The 19,348-nt window shown below is 44.1% G+C and overlaps 1 protein-coding gene across 1 annotated transcript; it reads left to right on the top strand.

The window, feature by feature from the left end:
• The first annotated feature begins 1,482 nt into the window (after positions 1–1,482).
• RNF7 (ring finger protein 7) lies at positions 1,483–19,047 on the top strand. Its single transcript, XM_075340969.1, has 3 exons — positions 1,483–1,678; positions 15,700–15,747; positions 18,734–19,047. The coding sequence occupies exons 1-3, from the start codon at positions 1,546–1,548 to the stop codon at positions 18,850–18,852; spliced, it is 300 nt and encodes a 99-aa protein (XP_075197084.1). The 5' UTR covers positions 1,483–1,545; the 3' UTR covers positions 18,853–19,047.
• Positions 19,048–19,348: the final 301 nt, after the last annotated feature.

Raw genomic sequence — 19,348 nt, 5'->3', positions numbered from 1 at the left:
GCCATCACTGAGCCCCATAACCCGAAAAATGAGAATGCTATGGGTCATGGAAAATGGCGCCAAAGGTGCACCACTTTTTTGGACAAACTTCAGATTTTTTTTAACCCCTTACATAAAAGTAAACCCAGGGCTGTGGAGTCGGAGTCGGAGTCGTGGAGTCGGAGTCGGAGTCGGAGCTCATTTTGGTGGAGTCGGAGTCGGAGTCGGAGTCGGTATAAAATGCACCGACTCCGACTCCTAAAATATATAATAAATTGGGGACAGGAGTGCAATGCAGAATGTGCTGAATATTTTACTAAATAACAACATTTAGTATAATGCTTATATTTAAGTGAAAAATTTATTGTAGTACAATGTGAACATCAGACATTTAATTGTTTTTATGATACAATAATCAAGATATTTGGATAGAACATAAAATATTTATTGGAATACAACTTTAGAACACAAAAAAACTAATAAATTGTAAATATGTAATATATATAATATATATATATACAGTGTATATACACACACAAGATATATATGTAATCTACTGTATATTACATAGTGTATTACATATTTACAATTTATTACAGTTTTTTGTGTTCTAAAGTTGTATTCCAATAAATATATTTTATGTTCTATCCAAATATCTTGATTATTGTATCATAAAAATTATTAAATGTCTGATGTTCACATACACATGTTCATGTACTACAATAAATTTTTCACCTAACTATAAGCAATATATGTAGGAGTCGGAGTCGGAGCCGGAGTCGGAGTCGGAGCCGGAGTCGGAGTCGGTGCAAGAGAATTTGAGGAGTCGGAGTCGGAGTCGGAGTCGAAGGTTTGGCTTACCGACTCCACAGCCCTGAGTAAACCTATACATGTTTGGTGTCTACAAACTCGCACCGACCTGAGGCATCACACCGACACATAAGTGTACCATATATTGAACGCGGTGAATAAAATATCCCAAAAACATAATTTTTCCGCACAATATATAGTAAAAATCATGGTTTCATTTAAAAGTACAACTCGTCCCGCAAAAAACAAGCCCTCATATGTCAAGATTGATGGGAAACTAAAAAACGTTACGGCTCTCGGAAGAAGGGGAGCAAAAAATCCCCGAGAAACAGAAAATTGCCTGGGGGTGAAGGGGTTAAGGTAATTGTGAAGCTGTCTTTGCCACTGCCTTGTGGGTTTATTGCTTATATTAACCCTGTGGTGGTCAGGACGCTCTGTGGAGGCTCACTGATCCTTGCAGGACACATTTGAGGTAGTGACGTAAAACGTTGGAACCTTCCCTGCATCTTCAGGCTCATTCTCCGCGCTCCCCCTGCTGGTCATCATCTGTAATTACTTCCCTCCGCTATCCACTGACACTGACGTCAGCAGCTCACGCCGTCATTGGACCTTTAAGGCAATGCCGCACGCTTCTGTCACCTGATTGGTCGCCTTCGCCGTTCAGGGTTCCGGTTCTTGCCATTACTTATCGCTGATTGGTCATCATCTGTGACCCCACCGTTCTATAGGGCAGATCCCTGCACGCCTCTTACCGGTATGGCCGATCGGCGGGCGGAGCTCACCCGGCCGAGTGTCAAGATGTTTTCTCTAAAGAAATGGAACGCGGTGGCGATGTGGAGCTGGGACGTGGAGTGCGACACGTGCGCCATCTGCAGGGTGCAGGTTATGGGTGAGGACCACAGGAGGGGCCCGGGCCCTGCGGTAACGCGGCGGTGGGAGGGATGGACGGATGTGCGGCAGCTACCGACACACATGACTGCAGGGAGGGCAGTGACTGCGAGCCCCGGGCACACTGCCGCCCTCCCCTCTGCCCTGTGCGCCCCTGGTGAGGCTCCTCTGTGGTCTGCCTCATACATACACATATGCACTGGCGGACACAGAACAATATATGGGCCCATTACTGCAGGAGAGCTCCTCACAATGATCCACCCTCCTGCTCTGGAGGTGGAGGCCCCCAACCTCAGCCCCTGTGTGGCTGCACCAATGAGACGTCCGCCCCTGTATATAAATACAGTATATGTAGTGTGTTTGTGTGTGTATATATATATATATATATATATATATATATATATATATATATATATATATATATATATATGTGTGTGTGTGTGTATATGTATGTATATGTGTGTATATGTATGTATGTATATATGTGTGTGTGTGTGTGTATATATATATATGTGTGTGTGTGTGTGTGTGTGTATATGTATGTATGTATATATATATGTGTGTGTGTGTGCGCGTGCCAATCATGTTCTCCAATGGAAGGTCCGAGAACAAGTGAACCAAGATGAGGAATCTTGGGGCTGAACCCCTGGGATCAGTGGGGTCTGGGGTCACAGTGATCAGGATTGTGCCCCCACTCCTTATCACAGTGACCCCACTGATCCCTGGGGTTCGGCCCCATGATTCCTTCTCGCCCCGGTCACTTGTTCTTGGACTTTCCATTTCTCCGTCTTACAGAATTAGTGATCAGTTTTTGCGGAAGCAAAGGGCGCCAATAATGTCTTATTTTGTAAATAAAAGTTTTGCATGCGGGGTTTTCCTGTTATCAAAATCCGTCCTCGTTCTAATCATTGGGCTCCGCTGCTTCTGTTCCACATCTTATTCCATTTCCTCCTAAAACAAGCCGAACGGTCAAGAATGTGACATGAAGGGAGGACATCTAAGTTATAGTAAAGGGCTATTCCCATCTCCAACATTCCCAATATGTAATAGGTGTAATAATAGTATTAGCAACCTCCAATTAGAAATGTAGTATAGTTCTCCATCTCTTACCTCATGTGCAGGGTATTACAGCTTAGTTGTCCATGGTTACGACCACTCATATAGTCATAGTGACAGTTACTTAGTTGCTTGTGGCCAAGGATACCTGAGTGACTGTCGTTATGAGTTGTTGTAACCATTGATACCTAAGCTGCAATGCCCTGCACATGAGGTAAGAGACATGGCTATATCAGGAGAATTATACTTTCTAATTGGAGGTATTTGCTATTATTATTATTATTATTCCTACTACATATTGGGATACCCTTTTTGAAGAGGTTTTCCACTACTTGCACCACACTGTCTCAATTACTATATTACCCTGTGTTAAACAGCAGCCTGTACTCTGCTCCGGGGATGACGGCTGCTGATTGGCTGCAGGGCTTATGCGGTGTTAAAATGTCACACCAGCTTTGTGAGAGCCTGCCAAAGGACTGGAGGGGAGGGCATTCAGATCTGCGGTGACAACAGACACGGGTACGCGCGTCACCGCTGGTCATGCTGCATTGGATAGCATGTTAGCACACCACTGTGGGCTTGCTGCTATGCTAAGAGGGTGGAATAAGCGCAGGAGCTAAAACCCTTGGGACTAGTCCCTGCGCTCATTAGCATAGCATATAAAGGATCTTTAGAAATACTTTTTCTAAAGATCTCTTTATGTATGCTACTAGATACAGGGATTAGTAATATACACCTAGAGGTGCTTGTGGCTCTGGGTGCAGATCGCACCTGACAAGTTCACTTTAAGAGACTTTGTCATGAGCTATGTTCACACAGAGTTTTTTCATCTGTCTTTTATTTCTGCCTGTAAAACACAGGTTAAGGCCCTGTGCGCACTGGAAAATGGAATTTTCTCAAGAAAATTCCGCAGGTATTCAAAGATTACCGCACCCGCGGTAAAAAACCATGGCAAACCGCACCCGAAAACAGCATGCGGTTTGCTGTGGTTTTACCGCGGTATTGTTTGCGGTATTGCCGCGTTTTTGCCACGTGCGGGTTGGTACGTGTGCTTTATTGCATTCAATGCAATAAAGCACATTGAAAAAAAAAAAGTCATTTCATTCTGAGAGAAATAGACAGAGGGACGGACAGAGGGATAGATAGAAGGATAGCTAGAGATAGAGGGATAGATAGAAGGATGGATAGAGATAGAGGGATAGATAGAAGGATGATAGATAGTCCCTGTGAGCACACTCTGCATTTCTCACGGTCGGCAGTGAGTTCACATTACTGGCCGTGGGAAATGCCCTGGAGTTACCTCTGCTGTCTCGCTGCGAGGCTGCATTCAGCAGTGTCTGTGTCAGTCGCGGCTGGATGTAAGCATCGCAGGACGCCAGAGCTGTGGATTACGTCGGAGCTTTGTTTCGGGAGGGGTTAATAAAAGGGTGAACGAGGCTTATTTGTGTTTTATTGAAAATAAAGGATTTTTCTGAGTGTGTTTTTTCACTTCACTTACGGGTTGATCATGTCAGCTGTCACATAGATGCTGCCATAATCAAGCCTGGAGTTAATGGCGGTGATCCGCCGCCATTAACTCCTTGTATTACCCTGACTGCCACTGCATCACAGTAGCAGGAAGAGCTGGGGACACGCCGGTACTGCCGCATAATGCATGCGACAGTGCCCTGGCAGCTGCGGCTGATATTCTCGGCTGCGGGAGGTGGGAGTGAGGCGGGGGACATTAACCCTGCCCCTCTCCCTCCCCAGCCTGAGAATACTGGGCCGCTGCTGTGTGCTTACCTCGGCTGGACAGTAAATATACGTCGAAGCCCATGTGTTTGGTTTTTTTTTGTTTGTTTTTTTCCCAATATGTCCGTTTGCTTTCTATGTGTGTTCTATATGTCTGTGTTCTGTGAATGTGATGTGTGTGTGTTTACTCTCTGCTCCGCTTCCTCTTCTTGTAATGACATCACTTCCCTGCAAATCGCAGGGCAGCGATGTAAATTACCGCAGGGAATAACGCAGGAAAACGCAGTGAACCGCACAGAATTTGCTGCCTGTGTTATTCCCTGCGGGATTTCACGATTACATTGCAGTCAATGGAGTGAAATCCCGCAGCGACGCGCGGAAAAGAAGTGACATGCAATTGTTTTTGCTGCGGGAATCCCGCAGCAAAACATGCAGCTGTCAAATTCCGCCCAGTGCGCACAGGATTTTTTTTCCCATAGGTTTTGCTGGTGATTCACTGCAGAGATGTTATGAACATTTTCTGCAGCGAAACATGCAGCAAATCCGCAGAAAATCCGCGGCAAAATCCGGTAAGTGCGCACATAGCCTAAAGCAGGAAAACCACAGTGGAAATTCCAAGTGTTATTTTTCTACGTGTTTTACGGTGACTTTTGATCTAAATAGGGAACATTACAGTACGGCTATGTGTGCACGTTTGTGCCTTCACTGAAAAAACACACCTTGTGCTAGAAAATGCATCTAAAAAACACACAAGCTTTTTGCACGTTTTTTGTCCCATTCTATGTATATGTATACGTATATATGTGATGGGCGGACTCAAAAAAAAAAAGCCCCCGTCGCAGCTGCGATATCTTGTGATAGCTGCCGTAGCGAACATTATCGCTACGGCAGCTTCACACGCACTTACCTGCCCTGCGACGTCACTCTAGCCGGCGAACCGCCTCCTTCCTAAGGGGGCGGGTCATGCGGCGTCACAGCGACGTTACACGGCAGGTGGCCAATAGAAGCGGAGATGAGCGGGACGTAAACATCCCGCCCACCTCCTTCCTTCCTCATTGCAGCCGGGAGGCAGGTAAGGAGATGTTCCTCGCTCCTGCGGCTTCACACACAGCGATGTGTGCTGCTGCAGGAACGAGGAACAACATCGTAACATTGGTCCTTCCGAAATTATGGAAATGACCGACACTACACCGATCATGCGATTTCAACACTTTTGCACTCATTATTCGTAGTAAAAACGATTCACATACTCAGATGTCGACAACGACGCTGGATGTGCGTCACTTTAGTTTTGACCCCACCGAAATCGCAGCTGCGATGTCGTAGTGTGCAAAGTGCCCCTTAGTCTCCAGCACGGCTGTAATTGCCTCCTATTTTACTTAAGCTGTCACTCATTATCCTCATACATATTCACTGCTTTCCCCATCCATTGACGTCTGATTGGTTGGTTGCCGTCACAGCGCCTCCACCTTGAGTGTGAGCTGACTGCTTCCAATCAGACACTACATGCATCTATCATACTGTAAAATAAAAAATTGAGCGCCCCCCCCTAGCGACGTGATCGTACATTTACATTGCGCTGGATATTACATACCCATTGACACCACCAGCAGCTGTGTGATTCTAATGAAGGTCTAATCTTTGACCGAAATGTCACAAATTATTTACACACTGTGTTGAATTAAAGCACTTATCACATACTCCCCTGTCTTGAATGCCGGATTCTTTGATACTGCTTCCAATCATACACTACATACGTCTGTATCATAGTGTAAAAATAAATTGAAAAATTGGCGTAGGAACCCCCATATTATGATACCCAGCACAGATAAAGACAGATAAAGCATGCGGCTACAGGCTGCAGCCCCCAGCTGTGCGCTTATCTTGGCTGTGTATCATAATAAGAGGGACCCCATGTGGCTTAAAACTATTTAAATAACTAATTGTAAAAACGGGCGTGCGGTTCTTCCTGCCCCCCTACCCAATTTTCATACTCATTCTTGATAAAGCCCTACAGGTGGGACTAGTATTCTCAGGCTGGGGAGACCCATGATTATTGGGGGAGGGGGGGGCGGAGGCATCCTAAAAATAATAGTCTGCAACCTTCCGGAATTGCCACACCCATTACATTAGATCAGTGACAGCACCTTACCCGGCTCTTCCCGATTGCCCTGGTGCGGTGGCAATTGGGGTAATAAGGGGTTAATGGCAGCTCACAGCTGCCACTAAGCCCTACATATTAGTAATGGGAGGCTTCTATGAGAACTTCCCATTACTATTCTTTAAGTGAAAAGAAATAAACACAAACACAAAAAAAAATCCTTTATTTACAATAGAACACAAAAGAACACACTCAAATACCCCTGAAGGTCCAATGTAATCCATGGGAGGTACAATGGCAATTCCAGTCTGCTACATCTGAAGGCACAGCGCATGGCCAAAGACCAATGACTGCCCGCTGTGAGCTCCAGGCAGAGAATGAGTCATGCTTTCAGTGGTGACATCACTAAGGCTATGTGCGCACAGTGCGTTTTTCGCGGCGTTTTTGCATGTTTTTCGGGTGCGTTTTTGGCCTTAAAACTGCAGGACTTTGCTTCCTCAGCAAAGTCTATGAGTTTTCATTTTTGCTGTCCGCACACATGTTGTTTTTTTTTTTTTTTTTTTTTTTTACCTGTGTTTTTGAGTTAAAAAAAAAAATGGACATGTCAGTTCTTTCCTGCGTTTTTCTGCGTTTTCCGCCCATGCAATGCATTTGAAAAATGCAGCAAAACGCAGAGATCAAAAACGCACCAAATCGCGGCAAAAAACGCATGCGCTTTTTTATGCGTTATTTCGACGCAGGTGCGTTTTTGTGCGTTTTTAGCGGCCAAAAACGCAGCGTCAAAAAGACGCAGTGTGCGAACCTAGCCTTAGGTTGGTTGTGGTCACAGTTGGAGATTCCCATGGACCTATGACTGCAGGTAGCTTGACCTCAGGTGATTTCAAGTTACCTGTGGTAACAGGTGGAGGAATGTGGGAACCTCCATCTGTGACCACAACTTACCTGAGTGTTGTCACCGCTGATCACACAACTCATTCATTCTCTGCCTGGATCTCACAACATTCGATCATGTTCTTTGGCCGTGTGCTGTCCCTTCAGATAAAGCTGAGCTGGGATCATCGTGGGACCTCATGTGGATTACGTTTGACCTTCAGGTGTATATTTAAGGTTAATAAATGGGTGAAAGAGGGTGCTCTTTTTGTCTTTTATTGCAAATAAAGGATTTTTTTTGGTGTTTGTTTTTTCTTTTCACTTACAGATTAGTGATGGGGGTCTCAGACTCCTCCCATTGCTAATCTACGGCTTAGTTGCACCTGTCGGCTGACATTAACCCCTTATTACCCCAATTGCCACCACGCCAGGACAATCAGGAAGAGCTAGGAATAGTGCTGGGACTGTCGTATCTAATGGATGCAGAAATTCCGGGCAGCTGCAGGCTGCTATTTTTAGTCTGGTAGGACCCAATAAGCATGGGTCTCCCACCAGCTCCAAGATGTCGGGCTTTATCTGGGATGGGTATCAAACTTGGGGGGGACCTCACGCCGGTTATTGTAATTACTTAAATAGTTTAAAAAAAAAAAGCCACATGCAGTTCCTCTTATTTTGTTACACAGCCAAGATAAACGCAGGGCTGGGGGCTGCAGCCTGTAGACATATGCTTTGTCTTTGCTAGGTATCATAATACGGAAGGACCCTACAACATTTTCTTTATTTATTTTTATACTATGATGGACACAAACAGCGCCTCTGTTTGTGTCTAACGTAGTGTCAGTCAGACACACTGCCATTCAGGAGGGGCGCTGCCTGACTGCAACCAATCACAGACGCCGGTGGGTAGGAAAAGCAGTGAATATGCATGAGGCTAATGAGTGGACCTGGAAGTGAATGAGAGGCCGTGGGAGCAGTTGCAGCTGCACCGGTGAGTCGGTAAATATAACGTTCTTGCTATTATCCCCCTATCCCTTCTACCACTTTTTTTTTTTTCTCACTGTTAGCCTTGCCAATCCCAGATATCTGCGAGTCTGACCATCACCAAAACGCTGGTCAAAAACATACAAAGAATTGACATGCTGCTTTATTTTTCTGCATCCAAAACTGCAAGGAGAAAATAACATGCTCACAGCATTTCACAAATCTCATTAACTTTGCTGGGGAAGGAAAGACATGCAGTTCTGGGCAACAAACTACACCAAAAAATGCGGCAAAAAACGCAGCATGCGCACAAGGCCTAAAACCACTGACAGAATTAAAGAGGTGGTCCACTACAATGTGTAATGGCCACATTGATTTAAAGTGTGGAAAGAAGGTTTTTTTTCTAAATACCTTCTTTTTCCATTTCTGCCTGTGAGTGGCGCTATCGCTGTTTGCCGAGTCCCCAACACGTGGCCCTGATCTGCAGTGACCTCTGATGTCCGGTGAAGTCATGTCAAATTCCAGAATTGGAAGTTGACTTAACATCACCGAGGCGGGACCCAGTCTCCCTGAGTGACTGGGCTCTGGGAAGAGTTTCATTGCTCGTCATAGCATCTCGCATGCTTTTGGCACTCTATTAAGCGGTGAAGTTGAGAGCGCACGACATGTTGGGCTGTGACGTGCGATGATACGTAACTTTTATTGCTGTATGTTGCCCCGTTGTGTTGCTGTAAGCCCGGGACCATTTATAATCTTGCGCCAGCTAGTCAAACATATGGATATTCACACTTTCCCCTGCCCGTAATACCGCCCACATGTAAAGTTTTTGCTCTATGCATCTATGAAAGCTACATGCTGCACATAAAGTTTGGGAGTGAAATCCTGCTGACAGATTCCACCAGATTTGTCTCTTCTCAAGTCTCAATAAGATGCATTAAAAGAATTACAATTAACAGAAATGTTTATTTTTCCATTTATGAGCCACTTCTCCTGCCTTCTGAGATCTCCCCTCTGTGTTCCCCCAAGATGAGACTGACTGCTAACTCACTGAGGGATCAAATTACAGCGGCCTGTTAAAGTCTAGGAGAGGGTATGATCAGAGAAGGGGGCGTAAGGCCACGTCTCACTAAGCGACATAGCCAGCGACATTGCTGCTGAGTCACGGTTTTTGTGACGCAAGAGCGATCTCGCTATCGATCTCGTTATGTGTGACATCTAGCAACGACCTGGCCCCTGCTGTGAGGTCGCTGGTTGCTGAATGTCCTGGACCATTTTTTTTGGTCGTTGCTCTCCCGCTGTGAAGCACACATCGCTGTGTTTGACAGCGAGAGAGCAACGATCTGAATGTGCAGGGAGCCGGCTTCTGCGGACGCTGGTAACCAAGGTACACATCAGGTAACCATGCAAAGGCTTTGCTTGGTTACCTGATATTTACCTTGGTTACCAGCGTCCGCAGCTTCTAGAAGCCGGCTCCCTGCACACGTAGCCAAGGTACACATCGGGTAACTATAAGCAAAGCGCTTTGCTTAGTAACCCGATGTGTAATATGATTACCAAGCACAGCGTCGTTACACGGGTCGCTGTTGACTGATCTCTGATCGCTGTGGAGATCTGCCTGATTGACAGCTCACCAGCGACCATGTAGCAACGCTCCAGTGATCCCTGCCAGGTCAGATCGCTGGAGCGTCGCTAAGTGTGACGGTATTTTAAGACCCGTACTGCTGCAGCTTCCTGGTAAGGCTATGCTCACTCCTGGGATTTTACTTTCCGTTTGTTTATGTCTTAGGAAACAATGCATAGTTAGGCATCATTCAGGTGTCCGTTTTTTACGTTTGTGTTTTGGATTTGTCTTTTTTTTTTTTTTTTTTTGGATGGTCAGGATACAGTGGCACCTCGCATAAGTAACCCAGTTAATGAGAATTTCGCTTAACAAGCAAAGCTTTCTGTAAATTTGTAACTCTGTTTACGAGAAAGGTTTGCTGTACGAGCTAAATACCGCACACACTTCCAGTTCCGTACATCCACCGCGCTCTGACCCGCTCTTGCAGTCCACACAAACGCGCACAAAACACACACACACACACACACACACACACACACACACACACACACACACACACACACACACACACACACACACAGTATTATGCTCACCTTACCTTCCGTTCCACCGCCAGCCTCATGGTTCTTGTAGTCCGCCGGTACATCGCGACGTCCTCGCGGCGAACTAAAAGACCCAGGAGGCCAGCGAAGGAATGGAAGGTAAGGTGAGCATATAATGTGTACCTTCAGTTCCATCGCCGGCCTCCTGGGTCCTGTAGGTCGCTGGTATAGGCTGTGCATCGGCAACCATAGTGACGAAACAGGAACATCCTCCGTCACCGCTACTCAAAGCCAGCGTGCTGGCCAATCGGAGACAAGCGGCTCCTACCTTTGACGTCAGCGCTCTGGCCGCGGAAGTTCCTACCTCGTCGTTATGGTAACCCGATACACAGCCCATACCAATGAACAGCAAGTCCCAGGAGACCGACAATGGAACGGAAGGAGGTAAGGTGAGCATAATATGTATGTGTATGTGTGCTTGTGTGTTTGTGCATGTGTGGAATGACACAACGGGGGACCAGGATGGGACATTTAACACGTTGTGGAACGAATTGTCTGCATTGCAGTGATTTCCTATGGGAAATCTTTCTTTGCTCAACGAGTAGCTTGGTTAACAAGCACAGTCCCAGAACGGATTGTTCTCGTAAACCAAGGTTCCACTGTATGTCTTTATTATAGTCTGAGGCTATTGTTTTTGTTGTTGTAATGGGGTTTTTAACTGTCTGCGAAAAAAAAAAAAAAATCAAGGAGACATGTCTGTTTTTATTATGTTTTTGTTTTTTTATTTGCATTGCAGATCAAAATGACCCGTACAAGTCTATGGGTAGGTACAGAAAATATTCAGACCCCTTTTAAATTTTTCACACTTTGTTTCATTGCAGCCATTTGGTAAATTCAAAAAAGTTCCTTTTTTTTTTTCTTTTCTTATTAATGTACACTCTGCACCCCATCTTGACAGAAAGAAAAAAAACAGAAATATGCACATTTTTGCAAATTTATAAAACAAGAAAAACTGAAATATTACATGATCATAAGTGTTCAGACCCTTTGCTTAGTACTGAGTAGAAGCACCTTTTGAGCTAGTACAGCCATGAATCTTCTTGGGAACGATGCAACAAGTTTTTCACACCAGAATTTGGGAATCCTCTGCCATTGTTCCTTGCAGATCCTCTCCAGTTCCGTCAGGTTGGATGGTGAACGTTGGTGGACAGCCATTTTCAGGTCTCTCCAGAGATGCTCAATTGGGTTTAGGTCAGGGCTCTGGCTGGGCCAGTCAAGAATGGTCAGAGTTGTTCTGAAGCCACTTCTTTGTTATTTTAGCTGTGTGCTTAGGATCATTGTCTTGTTGGAAGGTGAACCTTTGGCCAAGTCTGAGGACCAGAGCACTCTGGAAGAAGTTTTCTTCCAGGATATCTCTGTACTTGGCCACATTCATCGTTACTTCAATTGCAACCAGTCGTCCTGTCCCTGCAGCTGAAAAACACCCCCATAGCATGATGCTGCCACCACCATGTTTCACTGTTGGGATTGTATTGGGCAGGTGATGAGCAGTGCCTGGTTTTCTCCACAGATACCGCTTAGAATTATCACCAAAAAGTTCTTTCTATCTTTGTCTCATCAGACCAGAGAATCTTATTCCTCATAGTCTGGGAGTCCTTCATGTGTGGGTTTTTTTTTTTTTTTTTTTTGTTTGCTCACTCTATGCGGGCTTTCATGTGTCTTGCACTGAGGAGAGGCTTATGTAGGGTCATTCTACCATAAAGGCCCGACTGGTGGAGGGCTGCAGTGATAGTTGACTTTGTGCAATTTTTCCTCCCATCTCCCTACTGCATCTCTGGAGCTCAGCCACAGTGATCTTGGGGTTCTTCTTTACCTTTCTTACCAAGGCTCTTCTCCCATGATTGCTCAGCTTGGCTGGACGGCGAGGTCTAGGAAGAGTTCTTGTGGTCCCAAACCTCCTCCATTTAAGGATTATGGAGGCCACTGTGCTTTTAGGAACCTTGAGTACTGTAGAAATTATTTTGTAACCTTGGCCAGATCTGTGGCTTTCCACAATTCTGTCTCTGAGCTCCTTGGGCAGATCCTTTGGCCTCATGATTCTCATTTGGTCTGACATTCACTGTGAGGTCTTATATAGACAGGTGTGTGCCTTTCCAAATCAAGTCCTATCAGTTTAATTAAACACATCTGGACTCCAATGAAGGAGTAGAACTATCTCAAGGAGGATCACAAGGAAATGGACAGCATGCAACTTAAATGAATGTCTGAGCAAAGGGTCTGAATACTTATGACCATGTGATATTTCAGTTTTTCTTTTTTAAAAATTTTCCAAAAATGTCAACTTTTTTTTTTTCATTAATGTACACTCAGAAAAACAAAATGTAAACTCTTTTGAATTTACCAAATGGCTGCAAATGAAAGCGTGAAAAATGTAAAGGGGTCTGAATATTTTCCGTACCCGCTGTATGTCTTCTATGCAGCTTGTGCTACAGACCGAAGAGCTGAAATCCTTGAAGTCTCGCTGTGCTATGTATAGGTGACCTCAAAGCCGTCTCCACCTACTAGCTCAGACACAACTGAAAATAAGAAAGCCTGCAGATGGGAGTAAGTGATAATTGTGGGTTGCAAATAATTTGATGGCCACAAATAGTGTTATTTCATATGTACACACATGATGGCTTATTCTGAAAAGTCACCTGAAACCTCAGGTATGCTAAGGATTGCGCAGGTTGATTTCAGCATGCCTAATCCTTTTGTTCTAATAAGAGAACTGTAGGAAAAAAAGTAACTATAGTTCTGCATTTCTTTTGGAAGATGAAGAAAGTTGCATGACTTGATTGTAGAGATGAGCAGAATGAATGACAGTATTCTGGTTCAGCTGTAAGTCAGTACCCCATGGTCACCGGATAGGAGCCCTGCGATCTGCCCCCGTCATTGTGACATGACACACACGAGGTTACCCTAGCCCTACTAATCAAGAGAGGTGCGAGGAATGCCGGCAAGTAGGAGGCATACGATGTCAATGCCAAAAATTGGCTGTGTTGCACATTTCATTTTGCCCAACTAGCAACCGGAAACTGTTGAAGTCGGTGGATTCTCCCTGATTTGCGAATGTCCATTAGACGTGATCTTGCAAGGCTGGATTGGCTCTACTGCAAACGTGTGCAATGAAGCTAGTGTGAACAAAGCTTTACATTCTTACAGGTGTAGTTATCAAATTACCTTTAAAAACCATAAAAGCTTCATAAAAAGGAATAGGTGTCTTTTTTTTTTTTTTTTTTCTTATTAAAATATTAATTTTATTAATTTTTTTTAAAAAAATACATACAATACATATTTAAAATAAATCTAGGACAGGATCTACAGTAACCCAATGTAATTTAGCAGCGGTATAACAGGTAATATATCTAGTGCAATGACCAATACTGTAAATATCCGTTAGTTATATATAACATAAAAAATGTTAAGTGCAAAGTGCTATTTTATATGCAGTTATCTATATCATATCAGAAAAGGAGGTATAAGGAAAGTGACTTGTTGCTATAAAGTGCCTGTGAAGTGCAAGAAATATTTCTAAGTCTGATATACCTTAAGATTGGTCAGGAATGTCTTGCGTGCCGCTATGCCCCGATGCGCGTTTCAAGCGTTCTTTTCTTCAGGGGTTGCAACCTGTCCTATAGTTATTTTGAATATGTATTGTATGTATTTTTAAAAAAATTGAATAAAATTAATATTTTAATAAGAAAAGACACCTATTCCTTTTTATGAACCTTTTATGGTTTTTAAAGGTATTTTGATAACTATGACTATTTAAAGGTGATCCAATACGGAATATTTTGATTATTTATTCTTACAGGTGTACCTAAATGAGAATTAACACTATTTGTGGCCATTGAAAGGCCTGTATCCCGCATTTTTTACCTGTTTTCCCCTCTGCAGTCTGAATTGATGATTTTCAGTTGTCTCTGAGCTAGTGGGTGGAAACGAGCTGATTTGATATGTTCTATACACAGAGACTTGAGGGATTCCTACTCTTTGTTTTCAGCACACACAGGAGGATCTGCAGCTGCATGGAGGTCAATGTATATAATGTACAATATAGCAGTACTGATCTGTGTGCATGTAAATCCAGCACTGTAGTGAGATCGAACCGTTCCTTAACGCTGCAGTATGACCTGCCTGTCTCTCTGCATCTACCTCGTCTTGCACTGTGCTTCTCACTCCCTCTCCATAGAATATAATAGTAGATGTAACCTGATGAAGACTGAGTTGAGCTGTTTTTGGTTTTGTTTTTTTTTTTTTTTTTTTTTTTTTTTTGTTTTTTTTTTCCCTTCTCAGAGTGGCTGGGGAGTTCAGAAGGCATGGATAAATGGAGAAGGAAGCATATTTCTCTGATATAATATATCACAAAGTTTCTTATATTCAAATTGTCTCTTCAGGCAGGAAGGAGACGAACTTTAGCGCCACCTATTGGAAGTAGCAATCCTAAAAGTCAAAAGTGGCTCTTTTAACGAGCCTTTTCATATGACCTAGGATTTATGCCAGATCAGAACCTCAATTTGCAGACAGTGTTTTGGGGGATGATTGTCCCTCATCAGTGCAAAGTATGAGGTCTGATCTTTGAATATTTCCTAGAGGAGCATTGCAACTATAAGACTCCACCACTGACAGCCAGATTGGTTTGTCAGTCTTTGCAAGGAGAAAAGTTCTCCCCTTAGACCTCACTTTTAGCTTCTCATATAGCCACATCAGACTTCATACTTTGCACTGACGAGGGACAATCATCCCGAAACGCCGTGTCTGCAAATTGAGGATCTGATCTGGCATAAATCCTAGGTCATATGAAAAGGCTTGTTAAAGGGCCACTTTTGACTTTTAGGGTGCTACTTCCAATAGGTGGCGCTAGAGTTCGTCTCCTTCCTCCCTGAAGAGACAATTTGAATATTACCCAGAAGAGCATTGCAGCTATAGGACTCCTCACCACTGGCAGCCAGATTGGTATGTCAGTCTCCACAAGGAGAAACGTTCTCCCCTTAGACCCCAAAGTTTCTTATATTCAGTTGTAATATTGGTTTATGCAAAATTTGTTGAAAGTGAACATTTAATAGTGATTTCGAGGGTGCCTCGGCTCCGTTTGATATATACCTGTATTTAGTGCTATTTATCTGTATTGTTTCTAGATGCCTGCCTGCGATGCCAAGCTGAAAACAAGCAGGAGGACTGTGTGGGTATGTTACACTATATTTGTACTCTTGCCATCAGTGATGGATACCTTTTTGTTAACTTATTGGGATTGTCAAAATCTTTGCATGGGACAACACTGAAGATATGACACTTTGACACAATGTACTATAGTCAGTGTCCAGCTTGTATAAGGCCTAAGCCACACGGTGAGAAAATCTGTGCGAGTGGAGTGCGATAAAACATCACATTCCACTCGGACCAATATTGGCCTGTTTATCAGCGCACATGAGCGATTATTTTGTCAGCCCTAATCGGACCGAGAAAACAATTGCAGCATGCTGCGACTGTAATACGAGACTCATTTCTCTCGCACCCATTCAAGTCTATGGGGCGAGAGAAAAATCACACTGCCCCGGCCTTACTGTGTAAATTTGGTGGCCTTTAAATAACTCAACACAGCCATTAATATCTAAACCGCTGGCAACAAAAGTGAGTACGCCCCTAAGTGAAAGTGACCAAATTGTGCCCAATTAGCTATCTTCCCTCCCAATGTCATGTGACTGATTAGTATTACAAGTTCTCAGGTGTGAATGGGGAGCAGGGGTGTTGCATTTGGTGTTATCCCTCACACACTCTCATACTGGTCACTGGAAGTTCAACATGGCACTTCATGACAAAGAATTCTCTGAGGATCTGGGAAACAAAAGAATTGTTGCTCTACATAAAGATGGCCTGGGCTATAGGAAGAAAAAATACAGGGTAAAATGGCACAATGTGCACATACCCCAAGAAGGGCTTGTCTTATATTTGTGACATTCACCAAATATCTAAAAACCAAACTTAAAAGGGTTGTCTGGAACTTTAACATTTATGATCCATCTTAAAGGGAACCTGTCACTACTTTTTTTTTTTTTTTTTTTTTTTTTTCTTTTTCGTATAATCTGCGGCCACCACCACCGGGCTCTTATATACAGCATGTTAGAATGCTGTATATAAGAGCCCAGGCCGCTGTGAGAACCTAAACACTTTATAATACTTGTCTAACGGTTGCGCAATTGGCCATATGGGCGTCTCCATTCTCCGGCGCCTCCTCTTTCGGCCATCTTCATCCTCTTTCTGAAGCCTGTGTGCCGGCGAGTGTGGATGACGTCGGTCGAGTCATTCACTGTGGCTAGAGAAGAACAAAGATGGCCAAAAGAGGCGGCACCAGAGAACGGGGACGCCCATATGACCAACCGTTGGGTAAGTATTATAAAGTGTTTTTTATGTTCTCACAGCGGCCTGGGCTCTTATATACAGCATGTTAGAATGCGGTATATAAGAGCCCACTGGTGGTGGCCGCAGCTTATAGGCCAAAAAAGTGGTGACCGGTTCCCTTTGAAGATAGGGCATCAATCTGAGATCAGTGGAGGCACAACACCCGGCACCCCCTTCCCATCAGTTGCTGGAGGAAGTGCTCAGTTGCGATGCTGCACAGCTCAGTTAACGGTATAATGGTCATTGCCTGGTACTGCACATGTTACACCAATTGAAGTCAATAGGGAGTGGATGTGCAGTACCAGGCATTGAACATGTACTGTCAATGAAGCTGCGCAGCTTTGCAACTGAGCACTCACAGCCGGCATCTGGAACAAATAATTAGCAGGGGTGCCGGGTGTTGCACCCCCACCGATCTGATCTAGATAACCTATCCTGAAGATAAGCCATCAATGTAACAGTCCTGGACAAACGAAACATTTAAAAGGAAAAAGATGGATTGTGGCGTTGAGCAAAAAAGATTTGCACTGCTTTAAGGCAGAGAATGTGACACAGAACTTATGGCAGGTGGCGCACTGATGTACTGGTTAGGAATGAGCAAAAACATTTGGGCTGGCCTGGTCTGGGGTCCAGTCTTAGCAAGAAGAGAATGGCACTTCCTATATATGCGTCTAGGAGATATTGGGGTGCACTTCAGGTTCCAAAGCCAAACAGTGAGAAGTATACAAGGCACTCCCAAGATGATTTGAAGAAATATTTATTCATGTGCGTAACAAAAAACGTTTTTGGTCCTATGTGGACCTTCCTCAGTAGCACATATGTGAGGGAAAACGCTGTGTGGGCTGTCAGATGCGGAAACCACCGCTGTATGGGGGCTGCCATGGCGTGTCAACACGTGACAGCCCACACAGCGTTTTCCCTCACATGTGCTACTGAGGAAGGTCCACATAGGACCGAAAACGTTTTTGTTACGCACATGAATAAATATTTCTTCAAATCATCTTGGGAGGGCCTTGTATACTTCTCACTGTTGGGGTCCAGTCTTGTCCGCCGTAGCATCCTGACCAGAGCAGTCTTGAGTTCTGCCGTTGGCATTCTTGACCTGGGATTATTGGCCTCTTTTTTTTGCACTTGCTCACGTCCTGGGCCAAGGATGCCATCCCAAGAAGTCAAGACTGCCCTCCAGACAAGCCTGGACACCAAACCCGGGATTTTTTTTTTTTTTTTTTTTTATATTCCCGCTAGATCTGGATCATTGTGCCGTTTGGTTGTGAGATGTGCGGCCAGGTTAGTAGGGTCAGGCACTGCCAGGATTAGCAGGGTCTTTACTTTTAATCTCTTTGGTTTCTTAAGAAGGTATTATCATTGGTGGGTAAGTCTCTTAAAAGAGCATACTGTGTACATGGATAGAGCCCGCACTTCTTCTAGTCAGAAATGTAAGAAATGGAGCACATTTCCAGGTCAGAAATCCCAGATTTAGATGATGCAGTAAACGTCTAGTACCTTCTCCGGATCCTACAACTCCTCGTATTCTCCATCTTTTATCTTCCTTGTAGTTGGGATTATTTCCCTGGATACAGACTTGTTCAGTACAGATCTGCCGCAGTGTCTCTGCTTCTTCTTTATGGTATCACTGCCGCCATTGTGGCTTACAATAAAAACTTCCACTGTCTCCCCCCAAATCCATAAAGCTGTAGTAAGTGTAAACCCGTCCTATAGACCACACACGGTAATGATGTGTTAATACAAACACTGTGCTCTGTTCTCTTACAGTGGTATGGGGAGAATGTAATCACTCGTTCCACAACTGCTGCATGTCGCTGTGGGTGAAGCAAAACAACCGGTGCCCGTTGTGCCAACAGGACTGGGTGGTGCAAAGAATAGGAAAATAGTTCTTCCAGCCTCCGGTCTGTCCACCAGACATGGCAAGTTTCTTGTATACAATTCTGATGCACAGATCTCGGTGCTCCACGGGAATGACTGGTGACATTCAGCAAGACACTAACTGATGGAAACAAGTGGAATATCCTAGATTATCTGCAGAGGATACTGTGTACCCCTTGTTAAATAAAGTTACCTTACCTGTTGTGCTGCCTTTTTTGGAAATCTGGAGTGTATAATGTTCATTGTTCTTTCATGCTTTCTGATTTTGCTGGTTAATAGACCATGCACCTGACACCTAAATAAACTGTCCCATAGGGCTAACACATGGCATGGACAGATCTGTTTTTCTATTACCCAAAATGGCGCACACACACACACAATATTGTGCCTTGTGGCTAATATGAGCAATTTCAAAATAGAGCAGATTATGGCTGCATTTTACCATTCGTGGGTAATGTACTATTTTTGTTTTCCCATCTTGTTTTCTAAAGCCTGCTTTACATG

This window comes from Anomaloglossus baeobatrachus, chromosome 3, assembly GCF_048569485.1.
Source record: "Anomaloglossus baeobatrachus isolate aAnoBae1 chromosome 3, aAnoBae1.hap1, whole genome shotgun sequence".
Lineage (NCBI taxonomy): Eukaryota > Metazoa > Chordata > Amphibia > Anura > Aromobatidae > Anomaloglossus > Anomaloglossus baeobatrachus.
Note: the sequence above shows the minus strand (reverse complement) of the source record. Positions and strands in the feature narration are given on the sequence as shown.

What these genes read in the sequence shown, in the direction of transcription:
- RNF7 (XM_075340969.1), top strand. Translation starts at nt 1,546, where the DNA reads ATGGCCGATCGGCGGGCGGAGCTCACCCGGCCGAGTGTCAAGATGTTT. An exon ending in CTGCAGGGTGCAGGTTATGG is followed by an intron (nt 1,679 to 15,699) that starts GTGAGGACCACA and finishes TATTGTTTCTAG; the next exon opens with ATGCCTGCCTGCGATGCCAA. An exon ending in CAAGCAGGAGGACTGTGTGG is followed by an intron (nt 15,748 to 18,733) that starts GTATGTTACACT and finishes GTTCTCTTACAG; the next exon opens with TGGTATGGGGAGAATGTAAT.